At 38.7% G+C, this 22,339-nt stretch overlaps 1 protein-coding gene and 1 long non-coding RNA gene across 4 annotated transcripts in view; one reads left to right on the forward strand and one right to left on the reverse strand.

Moving 5' to 3' along the window:
* LOC128693421 (serine/threonine-protein phosphatase 4 regulatory subunit 4) overlaps window positions 1–22,339 on the forward strand; it is a 157,068-nt gene that overhangs the window by 102,073 nt on the left and 32,656 nt on the right. For all 3 annotated transcript variants that reach the window (XM_070079871.1, XM_070079873.1, XM_070079872.1), the window contains exons 6-9: window positions 216–445; window positions 7,246–7,368; window positions 15,073–15,167; window positions 20,026–20,226. In XM_070079871.1, the coding sequence (XP_069935972.1) occupies window positions 216–445; window positions 7,246–7,368; window positions 15,073–15,167; window positions 20,026–20,226 (649 nt within the window). The remainder of the gene's footprint in view (window positions 1–215; window positions 446–7,245; window positions 7,369–15,072; window positions 15,168–20,025; window positions 20,227–22,339) is intronic.
* On the reverse strand, window positions 260–22,052 carry LOC138851157 (uncharacterized). The gene is made up of 3 exons (XR_011391032.1): window positions 21,872–22,052; window positions 1,512–1,536; window positions 260–396 (listed from the first exon to the last, which is right to left on the reverse strand). It is a non-coding gene; the product is annotated as an uncharacterized lncRNA (long non-coding RNA).

Raw genomic sequence — 22,339 nt, forward strand, 5'->3', positions numbered from 1 at the left:
TTCCAGTTGTGCTAGTTCAGAGATATGTGTTCCTCCCTTCAAGGAGGTTGCATCCATGCTGGTGAAGGGCTCTCAGTCTAAGGAACTGGAGCTGTACTTTCCTTCCTTGGATCAAACTGGAATACCTCCTGTTTCCCAGGTGCTTTATGACCCCTTTGGGTTTAGTGTTGCTGGACTTAAATAATACTGTACTAATATTTATTTTTCCTCCTTAGGTTAAAGACTGAAGTAGTTGGCGTTGTACAAAGTTTATGTCAAGATGTCTGTGGTGAGGTTCGAGGAAGCATGTGTAGCCAGCTGGCTGCAGTGGCACGGGGTCTGGGCCTCGATGCTACCAAAACCCACATCCTTCCAGAGCTGGTGGATCTCTGCTCTGACGAGGAAACTAATGTTCGCCTGGCAGGGATAAACACAGTAGTGCTGATGATTCCCTTGCTTGATGATGGTTGGTAAGCTTTATTATGTAAAATAGTTGAAGACTTAGTATTAATCCATTCACTGTATTTAAGACCTTTTTAAATAATAGTATAATTGATAATACTTTTCTTGATCATGGTTTCAAAAACACAAAGAAGTAGTTTATTAAACTGCATTTAAGATGTCTAAAGATAAGATTAGTAAATGTAATGATAATTTTAAGTAGCAAAATTCCATATTTTAAAACAGCAAAGGTAATATAGATAATACCACAAAATTGTGTTTTCAGTTTTAGCTACAATAGAAATGTAAGTGACAATAAATGCATGAGTGTGAATAATAGAAGTCTCGATATATTACAGAGTATTTAATATTTAGATTTGATTTCTATCATTTTACATCATATTCAGGTGTTTTAAATGTGTTTTTTTTTAAGTTCATGTACTGTAATTGGCAGAAATATCTTGCAAAATCTTCTGATATGGGGTAGCATATTATTTGGGTCTTTTGTTTGCAATGGAGTTTCTACTCAGGCTAAGTTGAAAATGTGGAGCATCAAAGAGGTATCTGTTATTTATATTACATATATTCATTCTGTTTTAGCTCTCCATTGGTTTAACATTTGAACTGAGCATCCTGTCTATTTCAGTTTTCTGTCTAAGTGTATACATAAGCATTTTCCCTCTTCTTGCATTTTGATATGTATATTATTTACCTTTCTGTTCAAATTAATATTTTTTTGGCTTAATTGACAAATACTATGTAGAAGGTCTTTATCAGTGATGAGATGCTGTTGCTTGTAATTCAGGTTTATGCTATCTTTAATACAAATTTGAGATTTTTTAATTTTGCTTACTACATTAAGTTCAGCATTGTTTAGCAAACCATGTACTGTATTGTACTGTATATATCTTAATACCATGGACCCTTGGTTATCAGCCGTAATCCGTTCCAGAAGGTCGGCCAATAACCGAAATGGCCGAAAACCAAATTAATATTTCCATGAGAATTAATGGAAATACAATTAATCCGTTCCATACAAAAATATTCACCCCAAAAAATTTTTTTTTAACAATTATGTAAGTTTTACATACCTTTATTGAAGGCTAATACTCGCTTCTGGAAGATAGGGAAGAGGAAAGAGAGAGGAGTTAGTGCTTGGAAGGGGAATCCCCCTCCATAAAGACTTTAGGTAGCAAAGCCTTCTCTGGGGTTACTTCCCTTCTTTGTCTTTTAATGCTACAATGACCAGCTTGAGAGTCACTGGACCCCTGTCTCACAACAAATCTGTCCATAGAGGTCTGTTTGTGGCATCTCTTTAAGATTTCCCTGAAGTGGGACAGAGTTTTGTCACTGAACATGTTCCAGATATGGCTTCAGTTTGGTCAGGGTAGTGTTTCTCTACAAAAGCTTGCACCCTAGTCCACATTGCACACACCTCTTTAATCTGTCATTTACTGCTACAGTACATTCATTACTAACCTTAAAATACATATTTGTAGTCTTAATGTAGGGCAAGAGGTGAGTAGTATTTATTTGTAGGAAGTCAGTGTAGGTAGCAGTAGATGTAGGTACAGTACATGTATGTGGCCCCCCCTCCCTGGGCTACACTACACAGCAATATTACAATACACAGCCATATTATTACACTACACAGCCATATTATTACCATGTTCACTGAGTTTAATCATTTCTAACGACTACCTTTAGATGCCATCATAAACAAAGGGAGAGGTAATGAATAATTCATGCCAAGAATTGTAAACAAACACATGTGAGAGGCGGTTACTGCACCAGTCGCCAGATTTACAGTTTTCTCTAACGCTGTATCAGAGAAAACGTAATGTTTACTAACCATCCGACTCTCCACTCGATAACATATAAACATTGCATATTTATATGCTTTGTTTATATGCTACATATGTAACGTGTTTCTTATATAATTTTGAAGAAAATATCATTGATGGAATAAGTTTACTGAGTATACCAGGAAAAGTGTATGGTAGGGTTATAATTGAAAGAATTAGAGGTAAGACAGAATGTAGGATTGCGGATGAGCAAGCAGGTTTCAGAGTGGGTAGGGGATGTGTAGATCAAGCGTTTACATTGAAGCATATATGTGAACAGTATTTAGATAAAGGTAGGGAAGTTTTTATTGCATTTATAGATTTAGAAAAGGCATATGATAGAGTGGATAGGGGAGCAATGTGGCAGATGTTGCGAGTACACCTACCATCCGACTTACGACCTGCTCGACATACAACGACTAGACTTACGACCGTGTTTTTTATGCCAAATTTCTGGGAAATAAACGAGTGCTTGTGTTGTACACAATGTTTATCCCAAACCTTACAGTATAAAATACAGTACTAAGAGCATAAAAAGTAAAGTAAAACATGAAATACCAAAATAAAACAATAAAATAAAGTCATTACAAAAATGTTATGTTGATATTCAGTAGTAAAGTTCAACTTACGTCCATTTCGGCTTACGACCGGTGTCTCAGAACTGAACTCGGTCGTAAGTCAGATGGTAGGTGTATATGGAATAGGTGGTAAGTTATTAAATGCTGGAAAGAGTTTTTATGAGGATAGTGAGGCTCAGGTTAGGGTGTGTAAAAGAGAGGGAGACTACTTCCTGGTAAAAGTAGGTCTTAGACAGGGATGTGTAATGTCACCATGGTTGTTTAATATATTTATAGAAGTAAATGTTAGGGTGTTTGGGAGAGGGGTGGGATTAAATTATGGGGAATCAGATACAAAATGGGAATTGAAACAGTTGCTTTTTGCTGATGATACTGTGCTTATGGGAGATTCTAAAGAAAAATTACAAAGGTTAGTGGACGAGTTTGGGAGTGTGTGTAAAGGAAGAAAGTTGAAAGTGAACATAGAAAAGAGTTAGGTGATGAGGGTATCAAATGATATAGATAAAGAAAAATTGGATATCAAATTGGGGAGGAGGAGTATGGAAGAAGCGAATGTTTTCAGATGCTTGAGAGCTGACGTATCGGCGGATGGATTTATGAAGGATGAGGTTAATCATAGAATTGATGAGGGAAAAAAGGTGAGTGGTGCATTGAGGTATATGTGGAGACAAAAAATGTTATCTATGGAAGCAAAGAAGGGAATGTATGAAAGTATAGTAGTACCAACACTCTTATATGGGTGTGAAGCTTGGGTTGTGAATGCAGCAGCGAGGAGGCGGTTGGAGACAGTGGAGATGTCCTGTCTAAGGGCAGTGTGTGGTGTAAATATGATGCAGAAAATTCAGTGTGGAAATTAGGAGAAGGTGTGGAGTTAATAAAAGTATTAGTCAGAGGGCTGAAGAGGGGTTGTTGAGGTGGTTTGGTCATTTAAAGAGAATGGATCAAAGTAGAATGACATGGAGAGCATTTAAATCTGTAGGGGAAGGAAGGTGGGGTAGGGGTCATCCTCGAAAAGGTTGGAAGGAAGGGGTAAGGGAGGTTTTGTGGGCGAGGGGCTTGGACTTCCAGCAGGCGTGTGTGAGTGTGTTCGATAGGGGTGAATGGAGACGAATGGTATTTTGGGACCTGACGATCTGTTGGAGTGTGAGCAGGGTAATATTTAGTGAAGGGATCCAGGGAAACTGGTTATTTTTATATAGCCAGACTTGAGTCCTGGAAATGCTGGAAATGCCTGCACTCTAAAGGAGGGGTTCGGGATATTGGCAGTTTGGAGGGATATGTTGTGTATCTTTACACCTATATGCTTCTAAGCTGTTGTGTTCTGAGCATCTCTGCAAAAACAGTGATTATGTGTGAGTGAGGTGAAAGAGTTGAATGATGATGAAAATATTTTCTTTTTGGGATTTTCTTTCTTTTTGGGTCACCCTGCCTCAGTGGGAGATGGCTGAATTGTTATAAAAAAAAAATCGTTGATGGATTAATGAAAATGTCTATATTAACGTAAAGTAAGACATTTAATGTGTCAAAGAGTGATTATTAAATATACATCACATATAATAAACATTGCATGTTTATATGCTATGTAACATGTTTCTTACATAATTTTGAAGAAAATATCATGATGGATTAATGAAAATGTCTGTATTAATGTAAAATAAGACATTTAATGTGGCAAAGAGTGATTATGAAATATACATCCCATATAATAAACATTGCATGTTTATATGCTATGTAACATGTTTCTTATATAATTTTGAAGAAGATATAATAGATTAATGAAAATGTCTATATTTAAAATGAAACCAGTGATAATTATTAAATATACAATGCATATAAACATTACACATATACTAAAAGTAATGGTTGCTTACAGTTTACTCAATCAATAACACAAAAAATAATGGATTATAGTGAATAACTTCCTTCGCCCAGAGACAAAGCCAAATGACTCGCAAGCGGCCCCAGCTATGGACAATGCTGATATTAAACGACAAATTACATGTTTTCATATACTATGTAAAGTATTTCTTTGGGCCCATGGTTGCTTATTTTGCAGTTGTACTCAATCAATAACCACAAAAAATAATGGATTATAGCAAAATGAATGAGCAGAAACTTCCTCACTCGCCCAGAGACAAAGCCAAACTGACTCGCAAGCGGCCCCAGCTGGCAATGGACGCCTCCCAAATGGCTGATAACCGAATTAACGGCCGATAACCGGGCGCCGAAAAACCGGCCAATAACCAAGTTGGCCGATAACTGAACTGGCCGATAACTGGGGGTCCACTGTATTTTATAGATTTTTTTTTTTTTTTAAGAAAAAATTCTAATCCTTGTCTTAATTTGCTTAAATATGCAGTATATTTGCAGAGAGCATGCATAGTTCCTTTGTATAAAGGCAAAGGGGATAAAAGAGAGTGCAAAAATTATAGGGGGATAAGTCTGCTAAGTATACCTGGTAAAGTGTATGGTAGAGTTATTATTGAAAGAATTAAGAGTAAGATGGAGAATAGGATAGCAGATGAACAAGGAGGCTTTAGGAAAGGTAGGGGGTGTGTGGACCAGGTGTTTACAGTGAAACATATAAGTGAACAGTATTTAGATAAGGCTAAAGAGGTCTTTGTGGCATTTATGGATTTGGAAAAGGCGTATGACAGGGTGGATAGGGGGGCAATGTGGCAGATGTTGCAAGTGTATGGTGTAGGAGGTAGGTTACTGAAAGCAGTGAAGAGTTTTTACGAGGATAGTGAGGCTCAAGTTAGAGTATGTAGGAAAGAGGGAAATTATTTCCCAGTAAAAGTAGGCCTTAGACAAGGATGTGTGATGTCACCGTGGTTGTTTAATATATTTATAGATGGGGTTGTAAGAGAAGTAAATGCGAGGGTCTTGACAAGAGGCGTGGAGTTAAAAGATAAAGAATCACACACAAAGTGGGAGTTGTCACAGCTGCTCTTTGCTGATGACACTGTGCTCTTGGGAGATTCTGAAGGGAAGTTGCAGAGATTGGTGGATGAATTTGGTAGGGTGTGCAAAAGAAGAAAATTAAAGGTGAATACAGGAAAGAGTAAGGTTATGAGGATAACAAAAAGATTAGGCGATGAAAGATTGAATATCAGATTGGAGGGAGAGAGTATGGAGGAGGTGAATGTATTCAGATATTTGGGAGTGGACGTGTCAGCGGATGGGTCTATGAAAGATGAGGTGAATCATAGAATTGATGAGGGAAAAAGAGTGAGTGGTGCACTTAGGAGTCTGTGGAGACAAAGAACTTTGTCCTTGGAGGCAAAGAGGGGAATGTATGAGAGTATAGTTTTACCAACGCTCTTATATGGGTGTGAAGCATGGGTGATGAATGTTGCAGCGAGGAGAAGGCTGGAGGCAGTGGAGATGTCATGTCTGAGGGCAATGTGTGGTGTGAATATAATGCAGAGAATTCGTAGTTTGGAAGTTAGGAGGAGGTGCGGGATTACCAAAACTGTTGTCCAGAGGGCTGAGGAAGGGTTGTTGAGGTGGTTCGGACATGTAGAGAGAATGGAGCGAAACAGAATGACTTCAAGAGTGTATCAGTCTGTAGTGGAAGGAAGGCGGGGTAGGGGTCGGCCTAGGAAAGGTTGGAGAGAGGGGGTAAAGGAGGTTTTGTGTGCGAGGGGCTTGGACTTCCAGCAGGTATGCATGAGCGTGTTTGATAGGAGTGAATGGAGACAAATGGTTTTTAATACTTGACGTGCTGTTGGAGTGTGAGCAAAGCAACATTTATGAAGGGGTTCAGGGAAACCGGCAGGCCGGACTTGAGTCCTGGAGATGGGAAGTACAGTGCCTGCACTCTGAAGGAGGGGTGTTAATGTTGCAGTTTAAAAACTGTAGTGTAAAGCACCCTTCTGGCAAGACAGTGATGGAGTGAATGATGGTGAAAGTTTTTCTTTTTCGGGCCACCCTGCCTTGGTGGGAATCGGCCAGTGTGATAATAATAAAAAATTTATCATTATTATTAGGTATCCCTATAGGGGGTTCAGTGAGTGTTTTTTCCCCCTCTCTTTCAAATTTGATGTCCATTATTTATACTTGGAATTGAACATTATGTTATGAAAATGAAAAACTGTCCTCTTATTCTGATACATAATTTCTAATATTTTCAAATTCAGTTCATTTAGTTTCAGTTAGAACCACATTAACCAGTTTCCTTTTTATTTGTAATACCACATCTATTTTTGTATACAAATTCTTCATAATTTTGTTAGTCTCGTGTTGTACTACTAGCAGTTTTCATTTGATTTTACTCTATAGATAATTTCATTGTATGATACTTCTAGTGCTGTACGCCTACATGCACTTCCTGTATTGAAATGTTTAAGACCAGAAAAAATGGGCAAAATCTATTTTTTTTTAATTAATTTTCCCAACAGAAACTCGAGTTGGAACACTAGTTCCTCTTGTACGGAAGGTGTGTGAGCGAGCGCTCAGGGTGGAGGATGCATCCTTGCCTGTAACTGCACATCTCTTGGGACGCATATGCCATGGACTTCATGGTGAGTTGTTAATACTGTGCATGTCTTTTTATTTTTTAACACATTGGCCATTTCCCACCAAGGCAGGATGTTCCAGAAAAGAAGAAACTTTCATCATCACTCACTCCATCACTGTCTTGCCAGAGGCATGCCTACACTACAGTTCAACACTGCAGCATATCTCCACCCTTCCTTCAGAGTGCAGGCACTGTACTTAGCACCTCCAGGACTCGAGTCTGACTAACAGGTTTCCCTGAATCCCTTCATAAATGTTATTTTGCTCACACATCAAAAGTTAAATCAAACAAGTTATGTGTAGATGGCTGTGCTTTAATGTGCTGATGAGTGATTCCTTGATGCTAGCAAACCTAACATAAACTTATTTCCAATGAGTGGTTTCATTTTCTGTAAATTCTGTATTTAAATCTTTTAAAAATGGGTAGGGATGTTGCACTTCAGAAAGTCATATAGACCATGATGTCTGTGAGTTTCTGAAAAGACATCTATAGAGTGAATGTGTTTTTCTTCTTTTGGTCATTCTGCCTTGGTGGAAAAAGGCTGGTGTTATAAAATTTTTAATTTATAAATTTCTTATTGTTTTTCTTGCACAGAAGCAAAAAGCATTAACTTTAAATACTTGTTAGCTGAACAATTGAAACCTGAAATTTAGGGTCTTTGTATTTCCATCGTTTTTACTGAAGGGCATCTTGCAGATACCTTCACTTATTCACAAGTTTATTAATGGTGCCCATTTTTCTGGGCTTTGTGAATGATGCTAAAATTGGAAACTAACCATAAGCTTTTGTTTAAAATGTTTTCAATGTTTTCTCGTGATTTAAGCTCTTTATTTTTTTTCCCCTAGATATTCTCTTTTATGAATACATATCAATATTTTATAGCAATATTAGAAGAGTCTTTGAAAAAAAATTAAAGGGTTATGATCTCTAAAGCAGAAAATGAGCCCAAATCTGAAGCAAAATACAGTGGACCCTCGACTAGCGATCAGCTCCCAACTCGGCCAGTTATGTAAGTGTATTTTTGTAAGTGCTTTTGTACGTGAATTTTTGGGGGTCTGAAACGGACTAATCTATTTCACAATATTCCTTATGGGAACAAATTCGATTGGTAACGGCACCCGAACAGACGTCTGAAATGAAATAATATCATTAGTCGAGGGTCCACTGTATTTCCTTTAGATGGAATTTTGTATTACGTGTGAGATTAGTTTTCATGAGGATTCTAGGAGTGTAACCCGTGCAGATTTTTGGGTTTGATTGTGTTTCCAAATTAGAAATAGTATTAGGAGGTATACTCATATAACCTGCACATAGGAGAAAGAAGCTTCATGAAGACATTTCGGTCTGATTTGGAACAAAACATCGTCTAAAAGTTTCTCTCTCCTCTGTGCAGGTCATTTGTGTATTGTTCCAGCCATGGTATTGTGCCTTTGTGTTCTTTATTAGAAAGGATAGTGTTTTAAAGATAAGTACAAGAAGTTATCAGAGCTTTGCCATTTCTGCACTTTTTAAATACTGTACACAACAATTTTTTTTGAACTGTAGTATAGGCATTCCTCTTGCAAGACAGTGATGGCATGAATGATGATGAAAGTGTTTCTTCTTTTTTGAGTCACCCTCTCTTGGTGGGAAACGGCTAATGTGTAAATAAAAAATAACAAAATTATTACTGTTTCAGTATGGTAATACTGTACTGTACTTTTCAATCATTTTGTGTTTACTTTTTCTTTGTAAAGTTTTTCTTCTTCTCTTTTTTAGTAAGTGTCTACAGGAGAAGGGGTTACTAGCCCATTGCTCCCGGCATTTTAGTCGCCTCATACGACACGCATGGCTTACGGAGGAAAGATTCTTTTCCACTTCCCCATGGACAATAGAAGAAATAAAGAAGAACAAGAGCTATTTAGAAAAAGGAGAAAAACCTAGATGTATGTATATATACATGCATGTGCGTGTCTGTGAAGTGTGACCAAAGTGTAAGTAGGAGTAGCAAGATATCCCTGTTATCTAGCGTGTTTATGAGACAGAAAAAGAAACCAGCAATCCTACCATCATGCAAAACAGTTACAGGTTTTTGTTTCACAGTCATCTGGCAGGATGGTAGTACTTCCCTGGGTGGTTGCTGTCTACCAACCTACTACCTATAACTATAACTGTAGTGTAAAGCACCCTTCTGGCAAGACAGTGATGGAGTGAATGATGGTGAAAGTTTTTCTTTTTCGGGCCACCCTGCCTTGGTGGGAATCGGCCAGTGTGATAATAAAAAAAAATAATTTTTCTTTGTATAATTAGAATTGTATAATTGTATAATTGGAGGGAGGGGGTAAAGGAGGTTTTATGGGCGAGGGGCTTGGACTTCCAGCAAGCGTGCGTAAGCGTGTTAAATAGGAGTGAATGGAGATGAATGGTATTTGGGACCTGACGAGCTGTTGGAGTGTGAGCAGGGTAATATTTAGTGAAGGGATTCAAGGAAACCGGTTATTTTATAAAGCCGGGCTTGAGTCCTGGAAATGGGAAGTACAGTGCCTGCACTTTAAAGGAGGGGTTTAGGATATTGGCAGTTTGGAGGGATGTGTTGTGTATCTTTATATGTATATACTTCTAAACTGTTGTATTCTGAGCACCTCTGCAAAAACAGTGATTATGTGTGAGTGAGGTGAAAGTGTTGAATGATGATGAAAGTATTTTCCTTTTGGGGATTTTCTTTCTTTTTGGGTCACCCTGCCTCGGTGGGAGACGGCTGACTTGTTAAAAAAAAAAAATTAGAGCGATTGTGTTAAGGAATATACAACCTTTCTTCACTTAGCGACATACTCGTTTACCGACGACTCGGACTTATGATGGGCTCTCTGACCAGTATGCATACCTAAACAATGTATGTTAGAGCTGATTTTCTCTATTCCGTTTATTACTATATACAGTGCACTATTGTATAAACATTTAAAAATATACCAGAAATGTTGTAAATGGTGCAAAGGTGACACTAAAGCAATATCAGAGATGGTTGACACAAACCCACTACCATTATAGTATGCTCCTCACTTAGTGATGAATTTGTTTACTGACGTGGTCTTAGGAATGGAACTCTGTCATTAAGTGAGGAGAGGCTGTATATGTGTTTTTCATTTATAGGAAATGTTAAAACTAGACTTTTTTTTTTTTGATGAACTGACCATATTCCACTGAGGCAGGGTGGCCTAAAAAGAAAAGCAAGTTTCTCTTTTTAAATTTATTAATACAGTAGACTGTTATTGAACATGGTAGTTACGTTCCTGAAAACACCGTGTTAGGTAAAAACCGTGTTAGATGAACTGAAGAACTTATGGGAAAAATAGGGTTACGTTCCTGAGAGCCCCAAAAAAGCCAAACAACTTATTTTAGGCCTCCACATCTTATAAACATAAAAGTGAATATGTAATTGCAGTTCATTGTTGTGATGTATTATGTTGTTTTTACTGCTTAAGACTACAAATGTAACAGAAATAATAGTATTTCTTACCCTAAATTGTGGATGCTGGTGTTTGTGGATGATTGTGAAGAGAGTGGAGAGTTATGTTGTGGCCCTACTGGGCTGAGGTGGATGGTAGAGGTTCTGGTACTGAAGTTGGTGTTTGTAATTGAGTGTCTAACTTTGTCATTCAGTCCACATCATTCAGTAAGTCAGTCAAGTCATTCAGTAAGTCTCAAGTTATTCAGTAAGTCAGTCAAGTCATTCAGTAAGTCAGTCAAGTCATTCAATAAGTCAGTCAAGTTGTTCAGTAAGTCAGTCAAGTTGTTCAGTAAGTCAGTCAGGTCATTAAGTAAGTCAGTCAAGGGATTCAGTAAGTCAGTCAAGGGATTCAGTAAGTCAGTCAAGTGATTCAGTAAGTCAGTCAAGTGATTCAGTAAGTCAGTCAAGTGATTCAGTAAGTCAAGTCATTCAGTAAGTCAGACAAGTCATTCAGTAAGTCAAGTTGTTCAGTAAGTCAGTCAAGTCGTTCAGTAAGTCAGGTCATTCACTAAGTCAGTCAGGCCATTCAGTAAGTCAGTCAAATCATTCAGTAAGTCAAGTTCAGTAAGCCAGTCAAGTCATTCAGTAAGTCAATCAAGTTGTTCAGTAAATCAGTCAAGTCATTCAGTAAGTCAGGTCATTCAGTAAGTCAGTCAAATCATTCAGTAAGTGAGTCAAGTCACTTAGTAAGTCAGTCATTCAGTCAGTCATTCAGTAAGTCAGTCATTCAGTAAGTCAGTCAGTCATTCAGCAAGTCAGTCAGGTCATTCAGTAAGTCAGTCAAATCATTCAGTAAGCCAGACAAGTCACTCAGTAAGTCAAGTCACTCAGTAAGTCAGTCACTCAGTAAGTCAGTCATTCAGTAAGTCAGTCATTCAGTAAGTCAGTCATTCAGTAAGTCAGTCATTCAGTAAGTCAGTCATTCAGTAAGTCAGTCATTCAGTAAGTCAGTCATTCAGTAAGTCAGTCATTCAGTAAGTCAGCCAGTCACACAAACTTATGTTTTCCTCTTTTTTATGTGTACAAAGTAACGCTTTATTATGGCCACAGGATGTCTTATCTAATATCTTTGTTTCCTTCGTTAATTCTAAGACTTAAATGCTTGCACCTTTTCTTGCCACTTTGAGCAACACTGGTATACCTTCTGGGTATCATGATTGCTTGGCAGATACAAGATATAGTAATTAAAAGATTAAAACACAATTCACAATCACAAGCTTGTAGCAGAGAAGTTGGACTGGACATGTATGAAGTACGAATGCTGGGATGGTGGGGTGGTGAAGGGGGGTGGCTGGGGATGGCGGGAGGTCTCTCCCGCAGATCCACAACAAGGCAGCCGCTTGAGGAAAAGCGAAGTGAATTTTTTGGACCAGCCTTTGCTGGCCTTAAATTCACCTACATCAGCACTTGTTTCAGGCAGTTTCTTTATGAGATCATCATGCAACTGCCTTGCCTTTTCACAAATTATAGACTGCACAACACTATCCCCTGCTAATTCTTTCTCTCTGATCCACACCAACAACAATTTCTCCACTTCTTCAATTGTTTGGGATCTCTGTTTGGTTATAGCAATCACCCCTTTCGCAACATCAGCTTCCATGATTTCTTTTCTCTTTGCCACAATGGAGCTGATTGTTGATGGCGACTTCCCGTACATCCTGCTGAGTTCAGCAATGTGTATGCCACTATCATATTTTCTTAGGATTTCTTTTTTCAGTTTTGCGGTGTTCCTCACTTTCTTTACCAAAGCACTGGCACTAGGAGCTTTCTTTGGGGCCATGGTCGCTTATTTAGCAGTCACACACAATAAACAAGTGGCAAAAACAATGGATTACATATTATGAAATGTTTCGTATGACCTGGCAGGATATGTTCACTCGCTGAGAAACAATGCTACACTGGCTGAGTATGCGTGTGGGAGGCGGCTTTGTTTGCATGTTGGGCACTGGACAGGTTCCATACAATTGAAAATGGAGGTAATCTACGAAAACGGAACCAAAAAATCGACGAAAAAAGTCGGCCAAAACCGAAATCAGTGATAACGGAGATCGACAAAAACGGAGGGTCCACTCTATATACAGTGGACCCCTGGTATTCGAGGGCATCGGTATACGTTAAATTCGGTATTCGAGACATTTTAACGCCAAAATTTTGCCTCGCCACTTGTTAAAAAACCTGCCACACGCGATTCGTCCGGGACGCGTCCACGTGAGTGCCAGTGTTTACAAGCCAACCAGTGTGCTCGCATATAAGCATACATTCGGTACATTCCATATTATCACAGTGTTTTTGGTGCTTGTTTCTGCAAAATAAGTCACCATGGGCCTCAAGAAAGCTTCTAGTGCCAGCCCTGTGGTAAAAAGGGTGAAAATTAGTATGGAAATTAACCCTTTGAGGGTTCGTCCCGTAGATCTACGGCTTTACGTTCAGGGTCCAAACCGTAGATCTACGTCATGAGCTCAGCTCACTCTGATAAACTGTGAGTGGTACATTTGGGCCTAGATATGAGAGAATACATCTATGTGGTATGTGTGCACCACATAAAACAGATCCTGCAGCACGCTGTGTATAATGAGAGAAAAAACTGAAATCATGATTTTTCGATTAAAACAGAGACTTTGCAGTGTTTTTTTGTATGTTTTTTATAGTTGTATTTGTGATTTCTTGGTCTCATTCGATAGAATGGAAGACATATTACAGAAATAAAGATGATTTTGATTGGTTTTAGCACTGGAAATGGCTTGAAACTGAGCTCAAAGTAGCAGAAATGTTAAATTTTTGCCGATATTCAAGAGTAAACAAACGACCTCGCATGTCTAATACACGCCAGCTGGTGGGTCTAATGTGCATTCACAAATATGGTGATGATATTTATACAATTATTACAGTATTGCATAACAGTAAATCTTCTATTTTTTGGTGTGAATAAAAATTCATTATGTGAATAAAAAATCAAAATGGTATTTATTTGTAAAGCCTCAAAACGTAACTAATGAACAGAGGAAATGTTAGTTTAGCTCCAGGAATACCTACATTGTTTATTCTGGACCCTATTTTGAAATTGGAATATTTTGAACTTTGTGTAAAATTGGCCAAATTAACAATTTCTGATCACTTTAATTTGTAGTTGAAACAGTTGACTTGGCGATTTCTTGTGCTCAATCGATAGAATAGAAGTAATACTAGTGAAATAGCTAAGAATTTGGTTGACTGGAATAATGTAATTGGCCTAAAATGGGAGTCAAAGTCGGCAAAATCGCCGATTCGTAAATATCGCTGACACATCAAAATTCGCGAGAGCATAATTTCGTCAATTTTCCATCAAATTTCGTACTTTTTGTTTTATTACCTTCACAAAAAGATGCTCTACCATTTCACAAGAAAAAATAACAAATTTTTTTTAAATTTTTGGACACTGGGGCACCACTTCAGATTTGGGCCTTGGACCCTGAAGGGGTTAAGAAAGATTTTGAAGGGTTTGGGGCTAACCCTGAGAAGCCTATGCCAGTGGTGGAATCCATTGTGCCTACTTCAAAAATTAAGGAAATGTGTGCAAAGTGGGCTGAACTGCAAACCTTTATATAAGGATGAAAATCACCCTAACACAGCTATTGCAAGCCGTGTTGGTGACTATTACAATGACAATGTTGTGGCCCATTTTAGACAAATCGTAAAGGAACAGATTTGTTGTGCGACAGAGGTCTAGTGACTCTCAAGCTGGTCCTAGTGGCATTAAAAGAAGAAGGGAAGTAACCCCGGAAAAGGACTTGCTACCTCAAGTCCTAATGGAAGGGGATTCCCCTTCTAAACAATAATTCGACACTCTCCCCTCCTCCCATCCCATCAATCATCACCAGATCTTCATTAAAGGTAAGTGTCATGTATTCTATTGTTAGTAGAGTACTACTAACTGTGCATGTCTTCTTCAGTTTGTGTGCATTAAACTTAATATTTCATGTGGTAAAACTTTTTTTTTCATAGTACTTTTGGGTGTCTTGCACGGATTAATTTGATTTCCGTTATTTCTTATGGGGAAAATTAATTCGCCTTCCGATAATTTTGGCATACGATGAGCTCTCAGGAACGGATTAATATCGTATACCGGGGGTCCACTACGGGAGAAGGGGTTACTAACCCCTTGCTCCTGGCATTTTAGTTGCTTCTTACAACATGCATGGAAAACTAGATGTGTGTAGTCTTAATAAATTTCCATGGTTTCAGATGAACTGACTGAAGAACAGAAGAGCTGGTTCCTGAATTTCTACTGCACACTTGCAAAGCTGGGCCTTCCTGACTCCAAGAAGACTGAGCTTCCGGTAAAAATATATGTTTATGAGTTTTCTCTAGCACCAGTTAGAAATGTTGTTGCATGATGACTTTTGAATTTCAGCTAGTCTGTAGTTAGTCTATGTATGATAATTTTAAGTTCAAAATTTAGACTTTAATTTTAGTCTGTCTGAAATGTACTATGAGCCTTTCTTCATAAGAAACTAACAGTATTAATATAAACTAAATTTTATCACAAATGTACTTTCTTGGAACATTAATATTATATTTTTATTTTATTTTATTTTATGAATGAGGAGTCTGTGTTGGCAGTGTTCTCTGTGGCAGAGCATCACTATACTGGATAAGCCTTTATGTAGAGACAGACTAAATAGCTCTAAATGTATGTTTTGCATTTTTTTTTTTTATATTGATAACCCTCTGGAAATGTATCAGAACATTTCCATGCACAGTACGTATAGATCTTAGGACTGGTATATTTCACTGACAATTCCAGTTCTAATATCAAGTTCTGTACTTATTGAGCATTTTATAGCAAGGTTAATATTGTACATTTTTAAAGAAAAAATCGAAGGTTTGGTCTTTAACCTTTCACTGTTGCAACCCCAAAAATTAAAAAGGCTGACAGTGTCGTAATTTTTCAAGATTTTTTTTATCATCTGAAATGATAGAGAATTATTTTCTGAAAGTAATGAAACCAAAAATTTGAAATTTATTGGATAACTTATGGAATTACTTAAACACAAAGTTGGCGATCTGAGTGCAATTTACGCATCCATGATTTCTCTCATTTTGAGTTCTAGTTTCAGCCAGTTCTGTTGCTCAGTTCACCCAGTTTCTGGGGTATTTCTCTAGTATGAATTTTGTTCTATCAATTAAACACAAGATACTGCCCATTCAGTGCCCATAAGTCAGCAATTTAGTAATTTTACACAGTTCAACAATTTATTTTATTTTTTTAAAACAAATTCTGGTTTAAAAAAGAATCTAAAATAAACACTGCAGGCATTCCAGCCACTAAAGCAACAATTCCTCTGTTCGTTAATCATGTCCCCAAGGCCTCTCCTATATAGCAGTTGCCTTCCATTTTAAATCCATCATCATATAATAAATTCAAGTTTTACCCCATTTCAACTTCAGCTCATGACCAGAGCTTTGGTAAGAAGGGTAAGGAAGAAGGATGGGTAAGAATAGGAATATGAGAAAAGGGTGGGAGGGGGAATGAGGTAGGATACAAAAGGGAAGTGGCCCAACTACTTTGTTACCCCATTTCTTGGATCATAAAATATCGAACTAAAGTTAAAGGAATCTTACAGGAGCCAAGATACACCGGAAGAACTAAAAGCCATAAATGAAATTAAAAGTAACCCAAAATATTTCTTTTCTTATGCCAAGTCAAAGTCAAGAGCAACATCCAGTATTGAGCCCTTACTTAAACGAGATGGGTCCTTCACAGATGACAGCAAGGAAATGAATGAGCTACTCAAGTCCCAACATGACTCAGTTTTTAGCAAGCCACTAACCAGACTGAGAGTCGATGACCTAAATGAATTTTTATGAGAGAGAGACAGAATTTGGTAGACTCGAACCTATCTGATATTATCCTGATGCCAGATGACTTCGAAAAGATGATAAATGATATGCCCATGCACTCTGCCCCAGACCCAGACTCATGGAACTGTGTGTTCATCAAGAACTGCAAGAAGCCCCTATATGTGCTTTTAACATCCTATGGAGAGGGAGCATGGACACGGGTCGTCCCACAGCTGCTAAAAAAACAGATATAGCCCCACTCCACAAAGGGGGCAATAAAGCAATAGCAAAGAACTACAGACCAATAGTGCTAATGTCCCATATCATAAAAATCTTTGAAAGGGTTCTAAGAAGCAAGATCGCCACCCTTCTAGTTACCCATCAGTTACACAACCCAGGGCAACATGGGTTTAGAGCAGGTCACTCCTGCCTGTCCCAGCTACTGGACCACTATGACAAGGTCCTGGATGCTCTAGAAGACAAACAAAATGCAGATGTAGTATACACAGACTTTGCAAAGGCCTTTAACAAGTGCGACCATGGTGTAATAGTGCACAAAATGCGTAATAAAGGAATAACAGGAAAAGTTGGTAGATGGATCTATAATTTCCTAACAAATAGAACACAAAGAGTAACAGTAAACAGAGTAAATTCTGAGGCAGCTACAGTGAAAAGCTCTGTTCCACAAGGCACAGTACTCGCTCCCATCCTGTTCCTCATCCTCATATCTGACATAGACAGGGATGTAAGCCACGGCACAGTATCTTCCTCTGCTGATGACACCCGAATTTGCATGACAGTGTCCTCCATTGAAGACACTGCAAGACTCCAGGTGGACATCAACCAAATATTTAAATGGGCCGCGGAAAACAATATGAAGTTCAATGATGAGAAATTTCAATTATGTACTCCGATATGGAAAATGTGAGGAAATTAAAACTATATCGGATTTTAAAACAAATTCCAACCACACAATAGAGTGAAAAACTAATGTAAAAGATTTGGAAGTGATAATGTCATAGGATCTCACCTTCAAAGACCATGACAATGTATCAATCGCATCTGCTAGAAAAATAACATGATGGATAATGAGAACCTTCAATACTAGGGATGCCAAGCCCATGATAACACACTTCAGGTCGCTTGTTCTATCTAGGCTGGAATATTGCTGCACACTAGGGGTGGCTCGTCCATAGGACTTCATCAACCTTATGGTAAAATAATTTGCAACTGACAAATATATTACAGGAAAAATCTGTTGTATGTTGTTTTCTATGTATTTATAAGTGAATTTTTATTTTTGTTTTTTGTTGAAATGAGATAAAAATGATTAAAAATAGAAGTTTGATGCGGTACGATAGTATAGGTATTACTGGCGCTACAAGCTGCTACTGCTGCACACTAACAGTACCTGTCAGAGAATCTAGCATGGCACACATAACTGCGATAAAACACCTAAATTACTGGAAACGCTTGAAGTTCCTCAACCTGTACTCCCTAGAATGCAGGCAGGAGAGATACATGATTATATACACTTGGAAAATCCTAGAGGGATTAGTTCCAAACTTGCACATGAAAATTGGTCCCTATGAAAGCAAAAGACTTGGCAGATGATGCAACATCCCCGCAGTGAAAAGCAGGGGTGCCACTAGCACGATAAGAGACAATACAATAAATGTCAGGGTCCCAATCTGTGCAATTGCCTTCCTGCATACATAAGAGGGATTACCAGTAGACCCCTGACTTTCTTCAAGAGGGTTCTGGACAGGTACCTAAAGTCGGTACCTGACCAGCTGGGCTGTGGTTCGTACGTCGGGTTGCATAATGGATAATGGATAATGAGAACCTTCAAAACTAGGGATGCCAAGCCCATGATGACACTCTTCAGGCTGGAATATTGCTGCACACTAACAGCAACTTTCAAGGCAGGTGAAATTGCTGACCTAGAAAATGTACAGAGAACCTTCACGGCGCGCATAACGGAGATAAAACACCTAAATTACTGGGAGCACTTGAGGTTCCTGAACCTGTATTCCCTGGAATGCAGGCGGGAGAGATACATGATTATATACACCTGGAAAATCCTAGAGGGACTAGTACCGAACTTGCACACAAAAATCACTCACTACGAAAGCAAAAGACTCGGCAGACGATGCAACATCCCCCCAATAAAAAGCAGGGGTGTCACTAGCACGTTGAGAGACCATACAATAAGTGTCAGGGGCCCGACACTGTTCAACTGCCTCCCAGCATACATAAGGGGGATTACCAACAGACCCCTGGCAGTCTTCAAGCTGGCACTGGACAAGCACCTAAAGTCGGTTCCTGACCAGCCGGGCTGTGGCTCGTACGTTGGTTTGCGTGCAGCCAGCAGTAACAACCTGGTTGATCAGGCTCTGATCCACCAGGAGGCCTGGTCACAGACCGGGCCGCGGGGGCGTTGACCCCCAGAACTCTCTCCAGGTAAACTCCAGGCATCCAGCCAACAGCAACAGCCTGGTTGATCAGGCCATGATCCACCATGAAGCCTGGTCACAGACCGGGCTGCAGGGGCGTTGACCCCCAAAACCCTCTCCAGGTATACTCCAGGCATGGTTTAGGTCATTTCAATAATTGAAGCAGATCTAATAAAAGCCCATAAAACAGACAGGGAAGGGGAATAGGGAGGCCCTACCATACCTCAGGAAAATTGATACCAAGAAACAGCCAATGGAACCATAAAAACCACCTCAGATTCACTGTTTTAACCCAAACACATGGTCAGAATTTTGCTCTTCCCATCATGCACCTCATGTGGCAGGATTGTTCTTTAAAATGTGCACACCTACCTCACAGGCCCATTCTCTCATGTCTAGGCCAAAATTTATTTCTCACTGCCTATTTGAGAGCGGTGTGCTTGAAATTTAGATCTACATGAGCAGCCCTGGCATAAGTAACTTAGTTCTATGTAGGAGACAGTGAAAAGGTTAATCTATACATTAAAACATAAATTTTATGGACATGAGTGAAAGTGTAGAATATATTTAATGAAAATTGTTTTAAGCACAATAGAACACTGTATCAACACATGATGTCCATGACTTTAACTATTTACATTACCAGCAAATGAAAGAATATTGCTAGTACAGTGGTAGAAATCTTTAAGATGAAACCAGACAAGTTCCTTCAGGAGGTGTTTAATCAGCCAAACTGTGATGGTTGTGATAAGGTATTCTCAAGGAAACCTAGCTGCAGCTTGAGCTAGAAGAGTAATGAAACTCAAAATCAGTCGCAAGTGCAGGACTGTGTGTTGTATTGTTCCAGTCATGGTATTGTGCTTTTTTGTTCTTCATAATTTTTTTCAATGTGTTGCAGATGCCAGACTTGGTAGCAGAGGTTCGCAGCGGGGAGTACGAAGCTGAGTGTCGGCAGCAGTGTGCGTATAATCTGCCATGTATGGTAGCCTTTGCTGGAGGATCAACTACCTACCGAACCAGTTTGCATGAGACTGTCTCATCTCTTGTTACTGACCCCAGTCAACAAGTTCGAACAACAGTAGCAGCAGCCTACCATCAGGTGTGTGCTAAGTCTAATACGTACTAGCAATGATTAGATTCAGATTCATTATTTATATAAGCCATTTTATATTCTTTCTTCTTTCAACAAACTGGCCGTATCCCACCGAGGCATGTTGGCCCAAAAAGAAAAACGAAAGTCTCTCTCTTTAAATTTAGTAATTTATATGGGAGAAAGGGTTAGCCCCTTGCTCCTGGCATTTTAGTCGCCTCTTAAAGCATGCATGGCTTACGGAGGAAGAATTCCGTTCCACTTCCCCATGGAGATAAGAGGAAATAAACAAGAACAAGAACTAGTAAGAAAATAGAAGAAAAACCAGAGGGGTGTGTATATATATGCTTGTACATGTATCCTACCATCTTGTAAAACAAGTACATACAGGTTTCCATTTTACACTCACTTGGCCATTTTATATATGTTGCATAAATAGTACTGTAAATGGTTACTTATAATGGAATGTACTGTATGTACTGGTAATACAGTGGAACCTTGACTTAAGAGTTTAATCTGTTCCGTGACCTAGCTCGTAACTCAATTTACTAGTACATATGTATATCAAATCAATTTTCCTCATTTAAATTAATTGAAGAGTCATTAATCCGTTCCTGCACTCTGGAGACAAGACAAAATACTTGAATATGACACTAATATCAACTGTACAGCTTATTTATCTATCACAATTCATCTAATATGACATAATAAACAATATAATTAACACAAACATGATATATACTCTAGAATGAATAAAATAGGTCATAATATGGTGGCAGAGGCAGGGGTGGAAGCATCTGCCATTTCCTGTCTAACTTTTACTATAGTATCTTCTCATGCTCTTATTGTAAGAGAAAATGGAGTATTTGTGAGGCTACTTGCAGAATTATCATATATGAAAACATAATAAATCATAATACACTAAAGAATGTAAAGAAATGTTAAACTGTTTATATAAAGTGTATATGTACTTACACACTTGGAGCAGAGATGGTGGGGGATGTTGAGGGTGGGGGATGTTGAAGGTGCGGTAGGTTGAGGGTGGGGGATGTTGAGGGTGCGGGAGGTTGAGGGTGGGGGAGGTTGAGGCTGTGTGTATGATGTCGGTGGCCCCGTAAACCTCCAACAACAACATTGTTTTGTTTAACCCTTAAACGGTCCAAATGTATATATACGTTCACTCGCTTAGTGCCCCAAACGTATATATACGTTTTATTTTTCCTGCCTCCAAATTTGGCACAATTGGCCTGAGATGCCTGGTCAGCATAGAATTGGTCTTAACACTCGGTGTGCGTAGTATTAAAAAAATCTGGGACCACTTAGTACCTTGTGGGAGCGCCAGTTAAATTGAGCACCAGCTAGAGCAAACAGTGCTGCAAACACCAAGGATTCACTGATGTAATGTCATATTAACACTTCTCTTTTAAGAGGAAAGTGATGTTAACCCCAAGTTCAGGGTCTGTCTATCTCTGTCTCTGTCTTTCTGTCTCTGTATATCTGTCTCTTTCTGTCTGTCTTTGTCTATCTCTGTCTATCTGTCTGTTTGTCTATCTGTGTCTGTCTCTGGCTTTGTCTCTGTCTATATCTTTCAATCTGTCTTTGTCTATCTGTCTCACAGGTACACATAAATACAAGTATATGTAGTATAAATTACCTAGGATAATCCAAAAATCCAGACAAAGTGCTATACTCTGCTTGAAGATGTGAGTAAAGGTGATGATGCAGTCTTGTGGCTCTCTCTGAGACAGAGAGCTAGATGGATAGACAGGGAGCTTGACACAGACAGACAGATAGACAGACAAAAATGTTTGTGTGCCAGCAAAAACAAAGGGAGAGGGATGGTCATCTAATCTTTTCTTATCAGCTGCACCCTACCCCCCACCCTCGTGTATGCTCATCAAACGTCAGCTCTTATCAAATGTTATATTCCCTTATCATGTCACTGTCAGGGGTGGACTTTGTTTTTCATGCTTCAAGGGAACATATTATTATGTATTATTATTATTACGTATTATTATTATTATTATTACGTATTATTATTATTACGTATTATTATTTTTTTTTTTTTTTTTTTTTTTCAACAAGTCGGCCGTCTCCCACCGAGGCAGGGTGACCCAAAAAA

This window comes from Cherax quadricarinatus, unplaced genomic scaffold (genome assembly GCF_038502225.1).
Source record: "Cherax quadricarinatus isolate ZL_2023a unplaced genomic scaffold, ASM3850222v1 Contig32, whole genome shotgun sequence".
Taxonomy (NCBI): Eukaryota; Metazoa; Arthropoda; class Malacostraca; order Decapoda; family Parastacidae; genus Cherax; species Cherax quadricarinatus.